The 22,535-nt window shown below is 34.2% G+C and overlaps 1 protein-coding gene across 1 annotated transcript in view; it reads left to right on the top strand.

Moving 5' to 3' along the window:
- The window catches only part of LOC145669855 (uncharacterized), a 344,449-nt gene that overhangs the window by 221,965 nt on the left and 99,949 nt on the right, over nucleotides 1-22,535 (top strand). The window contains exon 5 of the mRNA XM_081738200.1: nucleotides 10,681-11,003. Within this exon, the coding sequence (XP_081594326.1) occupies nucleotides 10,681-11,003 (323 nt within the window). The remainder of the gene's footprint in view (nucleotides 1-10,680; nucleotides 11,004-22,535) is intronic.

A 22,535-nucleotide genomic window follows, 5' to 3' on the forward strand; every position in this document is an offset into this window, starting at 1 on the left:
ATTCCAATTTTGTATCAGCATTGTATTATAGGAATTAATCATAAAAAGTAAACCGCTTGTAACAATTTGCAGCTAAGCGAATTTAATGTAAAGCCATCTTATCCATGTACTGTAATTAGCGTTTATTACAGCATGTTTCTTGCTATCTCCACAAGACATTAGAGATAGTCAGCAATTCTTATGACCAACACTTAAATATCCATATCTATTTGTCCAACACATTTCTTGCTTTGTGCCTTTCATTATATATCCGACGTAAAATCTATAAATCTCAGGTCATCGGTCCTGACTCATTTTAGGGCTATTTATGCCCCGCCAGTCACTCAACCCAGGACCTCTGGTTATTACAGACACGGGTTTTCAGCGACCCGCCAATAATTACACATTAGTTACAAGTCATGTATACATTTGGTCAGGGTTACTTCTCCGTTCAGCCAACGAAATACACCCAAGCCATGTCCTACATTAGCAATCTACTATCCTCTTTCATAACTCTTTCTACTGGGCACGGAACTCGGCTGAGGGTCAAGCCCGGACACTTTTGATTTTTATTCCAGTACAGTAGAAAAATGCTATTTTTTATCGTTGTGTCACTCCGATATTGTCTTGAGCGACTCTTTACCTGTTATTACCTAATTTTTTTTAAATATTATTAATAATTTTCTTTTATTTGAAAGTCATCATTTGAAGTTTGCAGAAGTGAATTTGTAATCTGGCTGCAACTTCCTGTGTCATATCTCATCCACGATTTTCGTTTATATAAATGTTAGTGTTTCTCGTTCATGTTCTTCTAACTTTACTCATTCAGGATCTAAATGTTCAATCAGTTTTATACAGTAGTTTATACAGCATAAACTATACAGTAGTCATGGACAGTAGTTATACAGTATATACAGTAGTTATGGACAGGGTCGTACACTGAAAACACATGACATCAAAATTCGTCCCATAACATTATAAAATTTACTTTTTGAGTTAATATTTAATAAATAATTTTCTCTGTTTCAACTGTTAGTAATCACTACGATGATTAAATTAATTCGAGAAACGCAGATCAATTGTATACAAACTTGCAAATAAGATTACGAAGTTTTTCGACTTCACCTCTCACTTAGTAAAGGAAAAACAAGTTATTTTAAGCATCTTTAGAAATGTTTCAATAATAACTAATTGCAATTTAAACAAATTAATGTAATAAGTGCAGTATTTCATGCAGAAAACATGCTAATAGAAAGTCACAAAATACAGATATTATATGTTAATACCATGATATATATTTGCTTAGATAAAATATCAGGGAAATATGCTTATCTCTGAGAAGTAATGTATCGCTATTTCATAAATTTTAAGAAACAATTCTACTACTATAGCATTAAGCAATAAAAGTGTTTCGATATATTCTACTATATTCATTTAACGTCCCTTTGATTGAATATATACCAGGCAAAAGTATGGAAATACAACTCTTTCAAGTATTCATTATGTTAGAATGAGACGGGTACGAATTATATTTCGTGTAAGTATTCATTATGTTACGCTCCACTATTGAACATTCTCTGTGATTCCATAGACTAAGTAAAGAAAGGTAGTATATAAACAAAGAACGTTTTAAAATCTAATTGCAAGCGGAGAGGAAACAGGTTCAAATTGTCCAAACTTTGATGTTTAAACAGCCTCCTCGTTCACTTCTTTAAAATTTCATCGAAATAGTTTCTGGATGGAAAACTGGCGTTTTTGCACAAATCAATTTTATTTATTCGAAAATTAATTTGAGAGGCTGTCTAAACTTCATCCCCTTACCCCGCCAAATTGGTTCAGATTGGTCTCAATCATTATTGCATCGTTTATGCACGCTTGTACACAATCCGAAGTTTGATATATTGACATAGCCTCATGCAACGTTAATTGGCACCAAAATGCTCACAATCGAGGACTTCAATGCAATAAGACCGTAAGCCCGAAATATGCATTTTGAGAAAAACGATGTTGAAAATTTAAGTGGTGTTTCTCGTACATAAAACAACATAATATGCAGCATTTTATTTCCGTTATTGGTAAATAACATGTTAATGAAGATAGTATACGTTTTTAACATTGTACATAGCTTCCTATTTAAATGTATTTGTGAAGAAAGCAACTAGTGTTATACGTTCTTTTTGCATCAAACCACTAGCATCAAAACTTTTCTCTAAAATTAAAAGTTAAAATTAAAATTGATTAGATATTAATAAACTGCTGCTCTTTAGTAACTCTTAGAAAGACAAAGTAAAATGTTATGAGAATATATAATAAGAAAACTACATGAAACTTTTATAAGTACCCTGTGTTTTTGTCACTCTCACTGTCATGCGGAATGTAATCACTTTCCGGATTTTCTTTCGTTGTTTTTAGAACAATCTCTGACAAAACATGCTTATATCATGCTTTGACAGGATCACGCACAAATCGACAAAGACTTCTAACATCAGATAACTTGGAGGCTCTTACTCTTGATTTTGTTACTGGTGTCAATAATAGCACTATATTTTCAGTATACGGTTTCTTGATGTACTGGAATGGCTTATACAATGGCATTTATCTACTTGATACTATATATGTACCGTTAGTAGAGCACTGCACCATTACGTATGATTGAAGTTTGAACAGAATTTTGCTCTTAAATTTTGGGTATAGATAGTCCATGAAATGATTATTAAAGTCTCTTAAAACTGCATTTCCATCAATGCATTTCAATAGATCTCTTATATTCTTTAACACTATTTCTTCTCTTCTTCCTTTTCTGTCTTTTATTTCTAGATTCACTGCTTAAGTCATTTAGGCGAAATTAGTACGGTACGCAACTATAGTGTTGTGTTTGGAGGGAAATGAACAGGTTTACGCGGGGTAGAAGCAGTGTAATTGTTTTCACGCTACTCTGGCTGATATTGCTCTGAATTCGAACAGTCTTCCAGACCTCTAGAATCTAGATATTGACTTGAAATATTGACAGGAGTTAAAACAAGCATGGTAAAAGCCTTTTATGCCTTTGGTTCAAAAAGTGCGTAATACTGCTACACGCCCTTATTAAATCAAAGTCCTCAATTTTAAGTGCATTGTTTGCCCACTTTGTTTACGCAAAATTTCCGTTTATGTACCAACGAAAATGTGAGATATTGACGTATCTTGTTTGGGTGCCAGCCTCTCCCCAACAACTGCAATTGCTATCAATATTGTCTCAACCATTAGTGTATCGTTTGTACACGCAAAAGTTTCGTTTCTGATTAAACGGAAGTGTGAGATATACCGTATCTAGTTTAGAAAACAGCCAACTCGTCCTTTAAGTACATTTGTGTACTCAAAACTCATCGTTTGTGTACGAAAGAGAGTGTAAAGTTTTGGCATTTCTCAATTCGGAAACCAGCTATCCAGAACCTACCGATTGACACCAAACTGGTTACGGTTAGGTTTTCGGCTTTCGAGCTTAGCCTAGAAAGATTGGGATAATTGGTGCTAAACTTGCAGTATCCATAGGTCTCTGGCTCAGAATTAAAAACCAAGAAACAAACATTCTATTTACACATACAAATAACAGGAAAAGGTTAGAATTTACTCTCCATGTAGCTCTGAAAAAAATACTTAATTTTTCAATTTTTCTTTTCCTATTACCCATCGTCCTCTCTCTCTCTCTCTCTCTCTCTCTCTCTATGTAATGCCAATGTTCGGCATTTAAGTATGGCGTAAAATAGATAGGATGACTAGAACCAACTTGCAGTGCCAGTACTGTTAACAAAAACAAAATGGAAAACAGGTGAACATACAGAAATAATATACTATATAAATGTGGCTACCTTCTTTTACATGAGTGAAATTTTTAGAAACTACAGAAAACACTTGACTTACGTAGTTTACGAGGGTTGACTGAAAAGGTTTAACCCTAACATAGAAAATGAGAATCTAAAATGGAATATTTATGTCTGTTTGAATAGCACAACTTTGGTATTAATGTGTATCAAGCTCTCGGTTCTATGTAATTTCTTTTATCTTTCAGAGGTTTTTGAAGTGGGGTGAGATGGCAGAAGTTTGGAAATTGAAAAAATCTAGTACAGGTCAGTCATCAAGTATCTACAATTAAAAGTAATGTCGGCGTCTGAGATCCACCGGGATATGGTCAATACCGTAGATGAATCTGCCTCTACATATGCCACCATCAAAATATGGGTGCAGCAACTCAAACGTGGTGGGCAGAGTGTTAAAAATGAGTCGAGATCTTGGAGACCATCAGTTGCAACCACCACGGGAAACATTGGCCTGGTACTTGATATGATCATGGAAGATCTCCGATTGTCAACTCTACCTGTGCAGATAGCAGACAGGCTGGGCATATCACAGGAGAGAGCAAGTTATATTCTGAAGAATGAGCTTAGTTTATCTTCCTGCTCGATGGGTCCCACGTCTTCTCACTCCGAACAAAAATTTGAAACGTGATGTGGACGATCTCCTTTGTCGATTCATCACTATGGACGAGTGTTGGGTACACCATTAAAAGCCAGAAACAAAACAGGAATGCAAACAATTCAAGCACCATTCCTCCCCTACCCCAAAGAAGGCAAAGGTAACCCCTCCACTGCCAAAGTGATGGCCTCTGTTTTTTGGTTCTCAAGGTCTGATATTCATCGATTACCTGCAAAGAGATCATATCATCACAGGACAGTACTATAGTGACATTTTGAAAAAAAACTTCGAGCGCAAATCCAAGAAATAAAAAGGCCACAAATTAAGCCCAGAGACGTTCTCTACCATCACGATAATGCTCCCATCCACACATCAGCAGTTGCCATGGCTACTATTTACAAATGCGGATTTGAACTCGTTTCTCATCCACTCTATTCTCCAGATCCGGCTCCTCAGACTTCCACTTGTTCCCCAATCTAAAATCGGCTCTAGCAGGACTATATTTTGCAGGCGATAATGACGTAATGACATCAATGGAGGAGTCTCTGTAGTCACAATATAAGATACTTTTTTTCTACTGGGGTCGGAAAACTGCAGCACCGTTAGAGCAAGTGTGCTGCTGTCCAAGGGGATTATGTTGAAAAATAAAGGTATTTCCAAATCTGTACTTCTAATATTTCCCTCAAGGCTCAAAACATTTGAATCACCCCTCGTAAGACGTCATACTATCAATTTAATTATATATATTTAAATAGTGTTACGATTAAACTTTTTATAATTGTTGATTTAAAATTTTAATTGTTAAACATACATATGCAAATTATTTAATTTTCAGGCGTCAACGAGAGTAAATTTTACAAATTTTGTTCTCTTTGTACAAGTATTTTATGCGATATGCGCACTGTATCCTTGTTTATGTAAATAAATACGTGTATTATTAGCATTAGTTTGTTTTAAGGTGTAGGCAGAAGAAAAACTGGTCTTCCAACTTTGATTCCAAACCTCCCTGTCCTTCTATGATAGAACTAAGACCAGACTTAGATGGTTCTTTGCCCTCCCTAAATAAGTAACACAAACCTTAAAAAGGTATGTTATTCTTTAGAGCTCCATAGAAAGTAAATTCTGTAAGTTTTGTTTCATTCTGACAAATTTTATGAAGTATGGCCCCTGTCCCCTTTTGTATAGGCAAATAGATAAGTTTATTTTTATACATTTTAATCGTAATTTAAAATGCTATGTATACTGCACGTTTGGCTCAAGTCCTTCTAATCTAGTCTAAAGAGCCGAAATCCTCACCGAAACCGATAGGCACCAATCGGAAGGTAGTGTCCAAAAGCGATACACCAAAATTTCATACTTCGTATTGTATAAAAACGAGATTTTTGTTGCAGAGACATGCACCAGTTTCAATAACGATTGTGGCTATTTTCGAGGCAATCTGCGTTGGTGGGGTCGCTAGTGCCTCAACTAGAAACAGTAATATCTCACACTTCCGGCTGTAAATAGATTGTGTCACCTACATGTATGATATATCAAATTGCTATACATTTTTCGCTGATTTCAAATATATAGAGTTTAGTATATGTTAACCTAAGTTGATCTATACAATGAAGAAAATCCCTAGCTTATACTTGATGGTGAGGTCCTTTCTGACGATTTTCTTAAAGATGATTCTGTAGACTTTCTTAGTGTTCTGTAGACTTCATAAATAGTCCTGGAAAACTCTGCGAGAGGTTCGGTAATTTATTCTTAATAATGCGTGTTTGTTGGGCGAGTTTGTCAATAATAACTTATCTGATAATAAGAGTTGTTTTAATAACATTTTAATATAACATAGCTAATGTATTCTAAACAAATCTACTACTTGTATATTTTAAAGGTAAGTTTCTTCCAACTATTTTTTTTTTAAAAATGCCTCGAGCGATTTTGTTCATATTCCCTAAACGAATATCTCCAGTAATAATTCAAATATATGACACAACTAATTTCTTATATATATAAAAAACACAAGCAGTTGTTTAATTTTGGGCTGAGTTTTCTTACGTCAAAGTTTTTAATTTTTTTTTATTTCGAAAGAAAATTGTTGATTCTAGAACATCTATGCCATGGAATGAATAATGTAGCTTCTCTGTAGCAAGAAACACCAACCCAATCGAACCAAAATTTAGTATGCAGATGCACACTAAGAGGTGCAGGTCTGAAAAGAGGCTAATTGATACAGGTTAAGTGGACAGTTAATAAGACGCAAAAATATATAACTCGTACATAGGTGATGTCACTTACATGGTACATTCGCGATGTGTCCCCTCGGGATTCGTGTAAAATTGATTCAAATGCAAAATTCTCCGCGGCCTAATGTGTATTGTACTATTTTAGAGGCTCATATCGATAATTGCACTTTGATGGAATTCCATATACCCGGCTTTCAATCATACACTACTACAAAGGTCGGGCACAAAATTGATTTTAGTTTGTTTAGATGTAACTGGACATTAATGTGGGCATATGCAAAACAAATTCAATCAAGTACTGCTTCTCTGACACATGTTATCCACCAGACCGCCGTCTTGGATCCGCCATTGGATTCAACTTTCGTTTTTTCGAATGAAAATAGATGCAAATGATATATCAAATTAATGTAGAATTTTCTCAAAAATTCATTGGTGTAGTGAGTTTTACTATAGCTTGTACCGTTTGAAAGTATTGCATGTTAAATGTCAGGCATTTCACGAATATTGAACCAAATGGAAAGTTGTGCAGGGCCTCGTGTGTATTTGTAATATTTTACATGATTTAGCATTTTATTTAATGATAATAAATAAAACAAAATAATATAAATGTGCTTTGTGCTGCTTTCACGTCGCCCTGGTATCAATGCAGAAACTGAGGGTGCAGCCATACAATACTAACCCTCTTTGCAACTAAATTAGCGCCAAAGAAACATACCTCGAAATATTGAATGTTGCTTTGTCTTTATTCCGAAGCCTTAACTAGATCTTATTAGCTACGACCAATATTCCTATTTTCTGCGAAATTGTTTTGAAAGAGACTATGGCAACACATATCTATGTTTAAATACACTTTCGTTAACCACAATGTACCTTCAGAGAGCTACAATTCTGGCTGAGGTTATTTTCTTATAGCGTCCTTTAAAACAATATTTATAACAGATCGGCATATTAACAAAAATGTGGTCATGATTGGAGATATGCCTATAGGACTATTACATGATTTGTTAAATTACAAAATAGTAACTGTAAATATATTCCCAGTATTTCAGCATAAAGCATTCATTCATAATAACGTACTTTTCTCTCTCACAATAATGGTCTTCATTGGAAACATATATTCATGTAACTTCTTGAAAATAAGTCACAAATTTTTATCGTCATAACATACATCATAAATTTTGATGTTATTGCCCAATTCTTTCCAAGTCTTTTCCTGGTTTCTCAGCTTTGTGTCTTAATTGTCCCTCCTCAAGCTAACAAACTGCGCATAAGCTAGTTGTGGATGCACTAGTAAAAACGTTTACCGTGAGACAGAAGAAGAATCTCAGTCTATACAGTACACCGCGTGCGTGATTATTGTTTGTTTCGATTTGATTCCTTTACTTGTTTAACAAAGACTTTAATTTGATTCAATGAATGAAATACATCATTAATAGTATGTGGTTGACGTTCAGTAATTTTTCTTAAATTTTCCACCATATTGAAGAAATCAGAGAGGTTGACACACGCTGCTTTACTCATTGTCTATATGTCTTCATTTGCTCTACCATCATCACAAGAAGTACGTTTTCGTCTCATTCTTCGTTACGGCTGCGTCTAGACAAGCGTAAAACAATGGAAAAGGCATTCCTCTATTTGCAATCTTTCCAACCTTAAAATTATTGCTGTCTTATTTTATAGTATCCAATGAAACGGTGCATAAAGTCATATCACACACTACCTTTTTGCTATTGTCTTCAGTATAGTATTTAAAAAATGCATTTTTGTTCGAATTATAAACTATTTCGAGTTAAGAGGACTCCTCAGCATGTATATATTAGGTCTTCAATTCATGATTTACAATTTTACCAATATACAATGATTTCGGATGATCAAAAATTCCCTGATGATCTAAATAGTGACAGCGGCTTATAAGACATTTCGTAAATATCAGAAATCCACTTTTAGTGCACATGCATGTGTCGTTCAACTTGTGGAAGGCTCAGTGCTTTTTAAACTATGTCTAATATCAATAGCTAAATCTAATATTATGCCCTTACAGCAACGTATATATCTAAAAAAGCCTTTATTTTATCAATGATTTATCCGAAAATACTATAAGGATAAACAAATCAAACGACGCTGATGTGCAAAACTACATAATCTTTTCCAGTTCTAAACAATGAACAACAGGGGATACAAAGAGGTTTTAACTATTTTCAAATATCTAGGATTGCTACCATCTCTAAAATGTAACCAGCCGTTTCTCCAATATTTACTTAAATACATTTTTTCTTTAATGTTCATTTACTTCAGTTTCAAATCTCTTGTAAACTCAAATAGTAAACATATGTCTTTTAATAGGGGCCCACCAAATTGAGAAATTATTAACCAGAGGTAAATATAACCTTTTTAATGTGTAAGTATTTAGTTAAAAGTATATTATTTTCTCATAAACGTTATCATTTCTTTGATGATAATTATAAAATATTGAGTACTAAATAAAGTATAATAATTACGATGAAATATATACGATAAATAATTAAATCATATAAATAAAAATGTTATAAATATAAGTGGAGAATGGTTATTCGACTTACTAATAACTTCATAATTTCATGTTTCCATTTTATTTCTAATAAGTGATGAAATATGAGTTTTGTTCAGAGAGAAACTGGACTTTCGTAATAGTGCGTCAACTGTTAAAGAGAGCGCAGCTCGACTACTAAGCACACCTAGCGGCAGGTTTAGACAAGAAACTACTGTTTACTGTTTCGCTCTGACAATTAGTTGCCGAGATAAAGCCCCTGAAGTGAACAGGTGCTCAAGCTGTTCAGGGATTAGTGACGAAGTAAGTACGAAAGAGCTTGAAGAAGAACGTCTGTGTATGAAATTTTGCTACAAACTGTGCAAACCTTTTACAGAGACATTTTTTTTTGCTTTGCCAAGCATAAGGAGAGGATTGTATGAGTCGAACACAGTACTATGAATGATTTAGACGATTTTAACATGGCAGAATATGGGTCGGTGACGATCTTAAGACCGAATGACCCTACACATTAAAAGATGATGACCATGTGACGAGAGTTCGTGCTCTGATTCGTTTGAATCATCGTTAACTGTTCGAGAAGTTGCTCACGAAGTGAGCATGAACGGAAGATCATGCTATCAAATTTTATTTTAAAATTTCAGATGTGTAGTTTAGTGCAAAATTCGTTCTGCGTTTGTTGACTAAAATTAAAAAGAGACGCGTGTAGAATTCAGCCAACAACTGCCAATGAACATGAGAACTTTCTTAAGACAGTCATAACAAGCTACGAGACAAATTTAAGGCTATGATTTTGAAACGAAGGTGCAGTTGTTGCAGATGGTGGAAAAAGGATCACATTTACCAAAAAACAGACATGTATCAGTCAAAGATCGAGGTGATGTCGGTTGTGTTTTTGAATGGAAAAACATTTTATATCAGAAAGTTGTACAGCGAGGTCTGATGGTAAACAAGATAGTCTACCAGGGAATTCTAACGCGTTTGGGGAATGATCTGTACAGGTAGGGTCCTGAATTGTGGGAAAATCAGACTTGGATGTTGACTCATGACAATGAGCTGGGTAAGGCGTAGCTTCTTGTCGGTAGTAAACTAGCAAAACTCACCCTCTCGTTGTGCCCTTGACCCCTAGCCCTAGGCGACTTTATCCTTTTTCCGAAACTTGAAACTATGTTAAAGGGGCGTCGTTTTGAAACCATAGAAGGCATTCTCACCAATCTGACAAGAGACTTCGTGCCATCCCAGGAATTGCATTTCAGAAGGCTTTTCAAAAATGGAAGAAACGTTTTGAATTGTCTTTTTTCAGTGGAAGGGAACAGTTCGAGGGGACAGTGCTTAAAATGCACAATGAAAAATAAATATGGTATATCAAAAGTTCGGTTTCTTTCTAAACACACTTCATATGAAATGTAAGTGAATTCTACTTCCTGTCATAAACTAGTTCTTATCCTTATGTACACTATATTGAATATTACATCTATATTTAATTCACAGGGATACCTAAACAAGAACAACTGGTTCCGTTAATTATTGGCGGAACGCGAACACCAGCTAGAATATTTAATGGTGACCTGTCATTTACGTATCAAACCGTTATGGATAATGATGGATTCATTGCAATATATATATCAAAGACTCAGGATATTACTACCTCCGATATGTATGTTATTGTTCTCAGGCATGGTAAACTCCACTGTCAATGGACGAGCTACCTTCAAGCAAGTTACATCGCTGAGTGTACGTCGAATAGCAAGGGTTTTGACGTATTGTTACACGATGGAAAGAAAAGAAAGTGCAGATTACTTACAAGTGCTACAGTAAGTAATTATAAAGCTTTTGCTAACATATGAAATGCATCATTTGATAATTTTTCTATGAAATAAAATTAATTGATTTCCCATGTGTATTAACTTTCTTATATATATATTTTACTGGTTTATAACATAACACAAGGACCAGCTATTCGAGCGCAATTTTATATAGAAACAAGTGAGTATTATTTTACATTTAAATATATTAATTCAAGGTCCACGCAAGTTGGAATCGTATTTATATTTCTATTTAATTTGGATTCCAGTTTTAAAATAATTGTTTAAATTTGTTGTGTGTGTGTCTAAAAAAGGTCTAACTAATAATATTATGCACTACAAGTAGCTATAACCCATTAAATTAGAAACTATAATTTTTTTTTTAACTTTTAGATTCGAAAATGTAAGCACAAATTGCAGCGTGACATTATACTTATTTTAAGCGTGTTACAGGGCGATTAAATATTACAGGAAGAACAAAACAACTCACTTTCAGTCCTAGTATGTATTAGCAGAAATATGATTTACAAGGAGAGAAAAGTGTAGCTTCCAGCGCACAGTGGAGCGAAAGCACCGAATTCTGGGCAAAAAGTAGAAGTGCGCAATATGAAGCAGAAAATTGTACGAAACCCAATTAGTTCGGTGTTTGAGGTGCCTACAATAACGTATTCACTATGTAGAAGAAATATTTGGACATAAAATAAATTTACAAGCAAACAACAAAAAAATAGTTTCTGGGTAGGATGCACCAACATGCACTATATGGACATGCCTTTGAAAGTGTAAAAGAAGATCCGTGAACATAAATGTTCATATTACTTCGACATTATTTTATATAGAGAATTTTACATCAGAAAAGAAATATTCCTTATATTCGCGCTTAAATTATGTAACAGATTATATGATTAGCATAAACTCACGCGTGGTTAATTTACTTTGCTTTGACAATTTACGATTGGCTTACATTCTTGAGCATGAAAGGGAAAAGTGTAATTACCCAATTTACAACTGAAGAATAATAAAAGTTGAAAAAATTCTTGCTTCTCAAAATTATTTCAAAGTTCTGGCGGATTCGTTATGGCAATCAAAATGCAAGGACGCTTCAATTAATAAAACTTACCTGATCAAAAGTTCTCGATATGAATATATTATGTTGGTTTTTGGTTAACTTCCCTTTCAGCAGCGAGGCTATATAAGACAGGACCTAGTGATTAACGTGGAATCTGAACTACATGAGTTCCCACTGGGAATTGAACCCGGGTGTTCCACGCCAAAGGCGTGTAAGCTAAAATGTCGAGGATCAGTATTTTACAATATATTGATGACTATATACTAGAGACATTTATCAAGGTTATTACCATCATGGGTTAAACACCTATAGCAAATAAGTGGCGTTATAAATCTCTCGAAGTAAATAAAACTACAGGGTAATATTAGATTATATGACTAGCAAAAGGAAGATGGATCTCACTGCAATGGAAATAGGCTGGCAGAATTTAGAAAAACTATAAAAGAATATGTAATATCACAATTTGGTAGGGTAAGAGCATATGGAACCTCTCCTCACTATTGATATCTGCAAATATGGGCACCAGATGCGTCAAAAGAGGTTGGCAAGGACAATTTAATAGACTCGAATACTTTTATCAACGAACGTAAAGTTAAAGATGCGAGTAAGTGGAAAAAGGAAGATGTAGTCGTTGCCCCCATAAAACTATCACGGAATTTGGGCACTCTTTGTTATAGCAGCTAAAATGATCAAACAAGAAATACTTACTATTTCATTATTACTTAGAACTGTATGTAAATAAAAATACATAATATCAAATACCATAATTTAGTATTCAAGCGATAGCTAGCAAAATGGCCATATCACCAATTCGATCGATTGCATACTTCCATTATGGTGTATTTACGGAGTTAATTGTGACTGATGTAAGCTTTGTGAATGTAGTGTAATGATTTAAATTAACAGAAGGAAGCAAACCGTGGTGTTACTTCATATTTTATTAATTTAGACGTTTATAAACTAACAACTAACAAAACTCAATATGGAAATAAAACGTCGTTTATATCAACGAGTGCATAGCAAAGTGATTGTCATGTATTTTCTTAATATCATGTCACTGAATATCGAGATCAACTTTGGCAAGGTTAATGAACTTTAGGTGAAAATTTGAAACAATAAGAGGGGATATATAGATGTTAAAATTGCAATGTGAATCTAGTGTTTGATCTTCCGTTTATAGGGCCGACGGGGATATCCATCTTGCAGAACTAGTTCTATATATTAGTTATGTTTTGAGATATAATTAATTGCGCAATAGCGATGTAGGGCTTGTGTTTCTATTTGTTGGCAGAAAATTTGCGTTAATCTTCAATTTAAGAATTTTTGCAACTCTGGGAACCATATAACTTTTGAACTGCTATATTATAGTGCGAAGTGGTCGTTGCCATCTTCCGTGTTTGGACAATCCTTGCTGATGCCTCAGTAGCGTCATGCACTGTAGTTTACAGAGTTTATCAAGAAATAAACCGTTGGTAACACTTAAATGCTTTATTTATCATTCGGTTCGACTAATACAAGGATGAAATGAAAATCCTGCTCTAAGTTTCAGCAGATCTTGAGTACAAAGGACGAGATTATAAAATTGTTAACAGACGATAGTGTTAAGAATGAAATTATGGTTTTGGAAGCCTCACAATCTGTCTGTGTAGTTTGTGGAGTGATGTAATAAAGGAACATTTAGCAAAGAAAACGGCGGTTAGGAACGAAACAAATATGTGTATGAGTGCAAATTTAGTAATAGAAAAATCCATATGAACCCTTAAATCTCAGTGATTCCCATGAGAATACTATGCCTGAATTTCGTAATAACGTATGTGAATCGAGAGTAGAAAGAATCACTCAACCATTGAAAAAACACAGCCATAAAAACAATGATTGTATCGAATGGTACAAGGGTCAAAATGGTGTAAATAATAGATCTAAAGGAAATGTACAAAGTAAGACTTTTGTGGTGGCACATAGCCACTTAATTACAAAGACACGTATTGATAAAGGGTTGGAATCTTATATCATTGGGCATTGTAAAGCCAGATGCAGATCAAAATAACATACTGCAACATTTATCCACAACTTTGAAAAACTTGACGTTGAAGGATACTGTTGTTATTTTCGAAGGTACAAATGATGTGGTGTAAAACGAAGCAGAAGATAGGTTTCAATACATTGCACAATACTTTACTTCATACAAAACTTACAAATGTTATAGTGAGTACTGTTCCCTACTGTTATGACTTAACGCACTTTTCAGCTGTGAATGAAGAAAAGCGCAAAATCAGTAGTAAAATAATGAAGATATGTAAACCTCTTAACAATGTTAAGGTGTTAGCCATCAGTGCCATCCGTCGCAAATATCATACTAGGTAAGCCTTGATTTTAATGTAAGAAGTAAAAATTATTTGTTGTAACATATAGCTTGATTTATTTTGCGGCAAATCTGTATCAAGCCCTAGTCCAGTACAAAATTTAGAAAACATGCAGTTAGAAAGAGAAAAGTTACTAATTTCTAACCTTGCAGAAAACAATGATGATTTTTAGTACAAGGAGCGAATGTGTCGAGAGTAAATTAACTGTAGCGAGTCCAATTGATGAGAGCAAAACATCAATTAAAAACCTTACGATTTTCTTTCGATTCTAATCTTGATGGTACCTTCCAAAGCGCTACTAGAAAAGCAACAATAACGAATTAACAGCACTTCATCATCACGTACGAGGTTTAGGAAATAAAATAGATTTTCCTAGAGTCATTTTTGTTGGAGAACTCCAGCAGTTAAACTACTGTGTATAACAGAGCACTGTCTAGATACTAGAGCCAAAAATTATGTCGATGTAGAAGACTATAGAATAGTGATTAACTTTTAGCGTTCATTTGCAAAGTGTGACGGTGTTTGTATAGTAACATGCAAAGACGCCCAGGTTAAGGAAATAAACATAACAAATTTTGTCCCGGAAATATATATAGAAGCGGTAACAGTATATTTACACGCATTTAGAATTTGCGTTTTGGGGTTATATGGATCGACGTCTGAAGATGTAAACATTTTCTACACCAAATTAGACACATTACTTACATACTTAAAGAAAGCGTAATTATGTGGTGATATAAATGTAGACTGGCTAACAGATTCAAAAGAACAAGAATTTTAGGAATGATCCATAGAAGTGGATCAAAAGAATGCGACGTTTGTCAAGAATTTTAGGAATAATGCAAATAACGCATCAAACGATCTTGGCCAATAATTAGTTTTTGGATCAGGGGCCACACAATTTTTGACCGGCCCCGAAATTATGTTTTCGTATGTTTTACGAAATAAGTACATCATATTAAGTGACAGCTTAGATTTGGCTATGCTATATGCAGTTCTCCAGTTAAAAGATGTACAAGAAAATTTTTGATTGAAATGTATTCGACTTTTTGATGAATTTGTGGATTACGGACCACAAAAGTATTGAACGGACACTAAATCGAGTTTTCATAATTTTTTATGGAATAACTACATCACATTGATTTCAGTGATAGTTTGGGTTAGGCTACACTATGTGTAGTTCTCCAGATATAAGGCCTACAAGAAAAATTTTCCTTGAAATATATTGAAACTTTTGATCCAAAACTGAGCTTGAATTGATTTTAAGCACTTTTAACTTAACTGCAATCATAAATACTCCCACGCGCCAAGAAACGCAGAAAATTGGAAATATGCAACCCAAGTTTCAAGAATCGGTTATTAAGACTATGACGCAATATCCTTCTATGGAAGAGATCGGAAAAACCATCAAACGAATCGTATACTTTAATCAACAAACGAGATTTCAGTGACAACAATCTAAATAATTTTCTTCAATTGTTATGTGAAAAAGCCTGGTCCTTACTGAATTTATAATTTGTACAGTAGATGCAAAATATAATATTTTCATTTCAAAGTTTGAATTGGGATATGAAAATGAAATGAAATCTTTGAGTTTTACATCCCAAGGTTATGTCGGTTAGGCTAAAGGAGACAGTGATTAAGGTAAATGAATGAAATGGTGGAATGAAGAAGGTGGGAGGAAACGGGAGAACCCTGAGAAAACCCACGAGCACGGTATTTGTCCACCACAAAGTCCACACGGCGCGAGCGAGGATCGAAGCACGGACCCCAAGTACCTGACGTGAACGCTCCACCACAGACCCAACGCGCCCCCCTAAATAGAGATATGAATCTTATTCATTCCATAACAAAATTAAAAATGTTAAACAAGACAGAAAAAAGCCGTAGATTACCAATGGTATTATCATAAGTAGCAGAACCATAAAGGAAATACACGTCAAGTGTAGAAAGACAAATTAGAAAGATATTTACAAAAAGTATAAGAAGACATACAGAAGGGTAATACGCCAAAGCAAACAAAACTACTAAGGTTCACTGATACTTAAGTCACAAAATAAAAATTAAGCGACATGAAAAATATTAAATCAGGAGACTAACAGACATGAACAAAATCAGGAAAACAAAATTACACATAGATTATTCAAACGAAATTTTAAATAAATTAGGATTGCGGATCATTTCAATAGCATTTCAGTTCGGCTGAAAAGAAAACGAAAAACTTCCGAATCAGACATCTTTCTCAAAACATAGCCCACAAAAATATGACCTTAAATTCTATGCTACTGACACCAGTTACTTCAAAGGAAGTAGAATCTGTTATTTAAAATTAAACAATAATATTTCCCCTGATACTGACAAAACCCTACACTTGTATTTAAAAAGACAGCGAAAATAGTAGCTTCCAGCTTGCCTGTGTCATCAATGCATCTTTTAAAAATCTTACATTTCTAACGAAATCAAAACCATCAATCGTAAAACCATTACACAAAATAGGAGCAGGGGTAAAGTGGAAAACTACAGATCAATTTCCCTTATTTCAATGTTCCCTAAGATATTTGAAAATATTTTCCTTTCTTCGTTACATCAACCTTTTAAATGTAATATTATATACTCATCTCGAAACGGTTTTTAAAAAGAAATCAACTCAAACTGCTATCTACGATTTGATTATTACGTCAAACACGCCATGGATACAAAATGTTATCCTTTCTTTATCTTCTGTGACTTGAATAAACCACTAGATTGCATGGACCACAAGAGTTTATTAAATTAGTTGTAGAGATACGGTATCATTATCCTGGATAGAATCCTATCTCTCGGACAGAATACAAATTATAGAAATATTCCACTTAAAGAACAGTCGAAATACATAAGTAAGCACAAATCAAAACCTGAATACGTCAACGTAGATGTTCAAGGAAGATCTATTTTAGGACCTATACGACGGGAGGCTGGAATGTTCATGAAACCACCAAGAAGAGACCTACCTGGAAGAACCATTTTAATATAATATTCAACGTATTCTCCCCGAAGCTCAATACACTTTTCACAACGATGTTGCAATATTTCTAACTCTTGCAAATAGAAGGTCTTGTCCTGTTGTGCAAACTAGCCCTCCACCTCCGCAATGAGTGACTCATCGCATGGAAAACTTTTGCCTTTGAGATGTTTTATGAAATGTGGGAAGAGGTTACAGACTGTGGAGGCCAGATCAGGTGAGTAGGGTCAATGAGGTACACGTGAAATTCAGATCCACCACCAATTGCACCAAGACATTTATGAGTCTTGTGGGAGGATGCATTGTCCTGGAGAAACTGAACACCACTACTCACTTTTCCCCGACGTTTTTTCTTCAGAGCCTTCTTCAGCTCAATCAAACAGTTGGAATAAACCCCAGCATTGATGGTTTCACCCTTTTTGAGATATTTGATAAGAATGACACATTACATTTCCCTAACACCGATGCAAGCGCCTTCGATCACAGCTGATCTTTGGCTTCGGAACTTCTTCGGTCAAGGAGATAGACTGTGGCACCACTCCATGGATTGTTGTTTATTCTCTGAATCGTAGTAGTACAGACATGTTTCATCTTCTGTCACCAGACTGCGTAAGAACTCACCAGGGTTTCGAAACTTTTGCAAAATTTCCTGTGACATCTGGTCCCGTGTTCTATTCTTATCAGCACTCAAACGTTTTGGGATCCATTTGGCACTGATTTTCCGCATATCCAAATATTATGCTATTATGACACCCACACGCTCACGCGATATCCCCACACACGCAGCAATGTTTTTGATCGATATGCGCCCATCCTTCATGATTATATCATCTGTCATGCACTTTGTGGACTTTCCGTGGTCACTGCACTTAACGGCCTGTCTAAGCGAGGTTCATCTTCAGTCTCACGATGACTAGTCTTAAAATGCCTCATATACCTCGCTACTGTTGTATATCCAAGAGTGTGTTCCTCCAAAGTATTTTGCAAAGTTTTATGAATTTCGATGAGGTGCTGCCGGATGGTTTCTGCACTCACACTCAATTATAGTCCCAGTTCCTCACGTGTCTGGCCACTGTTCTCAATTTTTGCCTTAAGATCTTCATTTTGTATATGTTTTGGTTTTCCGTCACGTGATGCGTCTCCGAGTGTTTCCTCGCCATCTATAAACCTATTAAATCACTGCTGCTATTAATCACTGCCGCATAGTCACTGCTGTTATTAAACCTCTCGTCGTAAGACTCTCAGTCTTGCATGTGAATGGTCCATACAAGCCGGCACAATCGTGGGATGTAAAACTTAAATATTTAATTTCATTTCGTTCATACTATTGCTTTCAGGATAAACGATGTATGCTCTAAGCCCACTGCGGTAGAGTTCTGAGTGTTTGAGATCTCGCATATTCCTTGTTAGTGGGAAATAATCTCCCGAATTCATTCAGGTACCTCTGAGTATTTTATTACTCACAAACGCAATCCCAGGTTTCATATTGCTTCAGAATATTTCTGACTAAAAGCTCGTTTCACCTTCAAGTGTACAAGAGAAGCTCTAAAAGACAAATATGTTTCAAGTGGTAGAGTTTGTGTTAAAGCACCGTTAGAACTATCCAAGCATCAGTTACAGATTTATTTCGCTAGAACAAAAAGAAACCCACTTGAATATTAACATTCTCATATTACAAATCATGTTTCCAGAAAGTTTTATGGTCATGTTTGGTTTCTTCTAAATTAGGAGATATTGTACTTTGTCATCAACTTGATTCCAAGGATTTTAAAATTACATGTAAAACAATAAGATCAGGTACAAAAACCAGCGTTACCTACTGCTATACAAAGAAACAGATGTTAGATGAGTGTATATTAGGAATATGATATTAAAAGAAGTTAGACATTTTGTAACATCTAAACCATTGCACATTTGTAGATTTGATGTTCCTACTTACAGAGATACCTTGACGAATAGGATAACATAAATGCATAATTTAACCAAGTTTTCATTTCTAAATAATATTTAACAAATGTTATTCCTTAACAATGAATCGTTAATTCGAGAATGCAATATCATTTTAACAACTTATACAAAGCATCTGTCACCAAAAATTTCTCGACAAAAAGAACAGATGTTATTTTGCAATTTGCATTACATAGCGTAGTAAACCGGTTTTGCTGTATCTTAAGTGTAGTTATCTTTTAAGTTGCAATTTATGCTTCACATTATTATATGGTTTATTAAGATGTATTAAAATATGTTTATTTTTCCCTCATAACTAATGTTTCAAACTACGAGTAATATTTTGTCTTCATTTTATATCAATACTCTTGGATAATTGCATTCTTACAAATAGTTTCATAACTTCATAACTTCTTGAAATATGTATGCAAGTACTAAAATAATAAGTTAATGAACACAAATTATTAAACGATTAGAAGAAAGTTGGACATTTTATCAACTGACTGTTTCTGGAGAGAAAGTTTACCCTAAGCAACGTGTCATATGACCACGCTAACAAATTAAAATGATAAATATTAATTCAAGGTAGCGTAATTCAATTCGCCTCTCATCCTGGATTTAGATTTGGATAATGGATTTGGCTCTGTGGTTATTACAATTTACCAAGATCTTCTGGTTTCGCTGCTTTTACTCTAGTCCTCGCGTCACAAGAGATACCGTCAACAAAAGAATCAAATATGCTACTAGTACATTAAAATATACCTGGGGTTTAAAGTAATGTGCGTATTTTTAAAATGAATAGGGGTACTAAGAGTTACCATAAGAATCTGAGACTCCTCCTAGATGGCTGCTCCGATTTTAAATTTCCTCAATACATGTTGTTGTATTATCTCGTTTAGGTTTCTTTTGCATTCGTTTCCATGAAGGCTTATCCTTCCGATTAGAGTAGGCTCAAATCGTGTATGCAGAAATGCAATGACCATCAAGTTAGACAAATAAAGCTCGGTGCATAACATTGTAATTAAAAGTAAGAGGGAATATGTTCCATTTAAAAAAATATATTCCAAGGGAAGAGGGAGAATTTTCTATAAAAATATAAGTGAATGCAAGGGTATGTGGTGACCAAAACCTACTAGATTTCTGCACTCAATATGCTGATTCTTAGCACATGACTGACCATGGTTGTTTTTATCTCATTACCGGCAAAGCTAACAGCAGATGGTTAATCGGTACGTGAATTAGGCAACTCCAGTCCTATACCTCTTATACATAGTGCCTAATTTAGATTCTGAGAATGGTATGCAAACCGATAATTTTCGTTTATATTTACTTACTGACTTAGAACCAGTAGTGTATATCACTGTATTGTAATTTTAAAAATTAGAAACTGAATGAATCATTTATTAACTTATTATCACATCCGAAATGGTTAACTATCGAAACTTACCAGATTTTTGAGTTCACATAAAATTTTCGAGTTATAATATTCATGAAATAGGAGATTCTGTTTTCAGTTACGAGAAAGTAATTTACCTAACTCTGAGGTAAAGTTGCTTACTGATAGATGCTAAGATGATCACGTAAAATATGTTATTACAGAATGAAATAATGTCTTATTTTACACATAAAAAATAAGCAAAGATTATGTAGTCTTGATGTAAAAGAAGAGTTTAAGGTTTAAATTTAGGTAAACCTTGTCGTACCAAACCATATACTAAGGTATCTGAAGTACACCTAACATATCCTAATATAATCTAATCCAAAGTAACCTAAGTGGACCTAAACTAACATAACCTATCCTAAATTACCCTAAAGTAGAATATGTGAAACTAACCTAATGTAAGCACAAATCATAGTTTACATGCTGAAAACCAGGCGGAGTTTAACACAATAAACGTCAACATGAGTATTCTTCAACTACATAAAAGTTAAACTAAGGCCAGCAAAACAAAATTATGCTAAAATCGCAAAATAATATAATAGTGGCACCATATAATAATATAGTACAAAATCTGTATTAGTGTTGTATCATTAAAGCAATTCCATTATATACTCATAATTTTCATTACCCACGAGAAGTGTTAATAACATACTATTTCACATAGAAAAGGATCTCAAAATATATCTACCAAAAGGACACATGCTGAAAAATTAATGTGACATATAAATATTGAACTTATGTATGTTTTATCTTTAATCTATCCAGGTTTTACTCAACATTATTAAACAACATTGTAGCTTTAATTCGGTATATGGAAATTAAATTATCGCGATATGCAAACGTCCATGTATAAATACTGATGTTCCTTAACACCTCTTCATTATATATATATGCCAAACTAAACTGTTCATTTATCTTTTCAAGCATTGCATGAATTAGAGATATATCAAAGAAGATGCATTATTTACTTGAGGTTAGAGAGCAGTAGTATGACTTTTACCATTTATAGCGTCGTTGATTTATAAGATTGTTCGGATCCGGTTTTCTTTTTCAAATAAAAAGCTTCCTTTTTGAACATATTTTGAAACAGACCATTTACACACGTTTTTGGGCATTTTCTAACCTTGAATAAATCATTTGCTTCCTTTAATTGGATAATTAAAATTTATAACATGGAAAATTTTCCCTTTTTTAACTTTTTCCAAATCCGTTTTCAATATTTCCAACACTGTTTTTAATAATTTGGCTGCATTTATTTATGCAACAACATAATATATAACTAAAAGTAAAGAAAAACAAGGTTTAAAAGAGAGAAAACAACGGAACATTCTGGATAGATAATATGATTTCTATTTATTTTACTCAGTTATTTCTAGAGCCAGATCCTTTCTTCCTGATTACTTTCCACATGTGATGCTTTTTGTTTCTCATTTTACTGTTACTTTTTTTCTTCTGACTGTTTGTTTCTGCTGCTGTTTCTTGCTTTTTATCACTAGTTCCATCTACTTTTACATCGACTTAATCTATCTTGGCTGAATAGGACAAAGTGTAAAAAACCTTCGTCGGTTGGAAGCTAAATTCGAACCTTCATCGTTGGACGTTAATTTTCTCATATGCGACCAACTCCACAAGTGTACAAGCACAACAAAAGACCAGGTTCATAAAACGATGCTAAAATCGGTCTGTATATATGAAGAAACTATTAAAAAATTGATAAATT

The sequence above is a fragment of the Thermobia domestica genome, chromosome 14 (genome assembly GCF_964235325.1).
Source record: "Thermobia domestica chromosome 14, izTheDome1.hap1.1, whole genome shotgun sequence".
NCBI lineage: Eukaryota > Metazoa > Arthropoda > Insecta > Zygentoma > Lepismatidae > Thermobia > Thermobia domestica.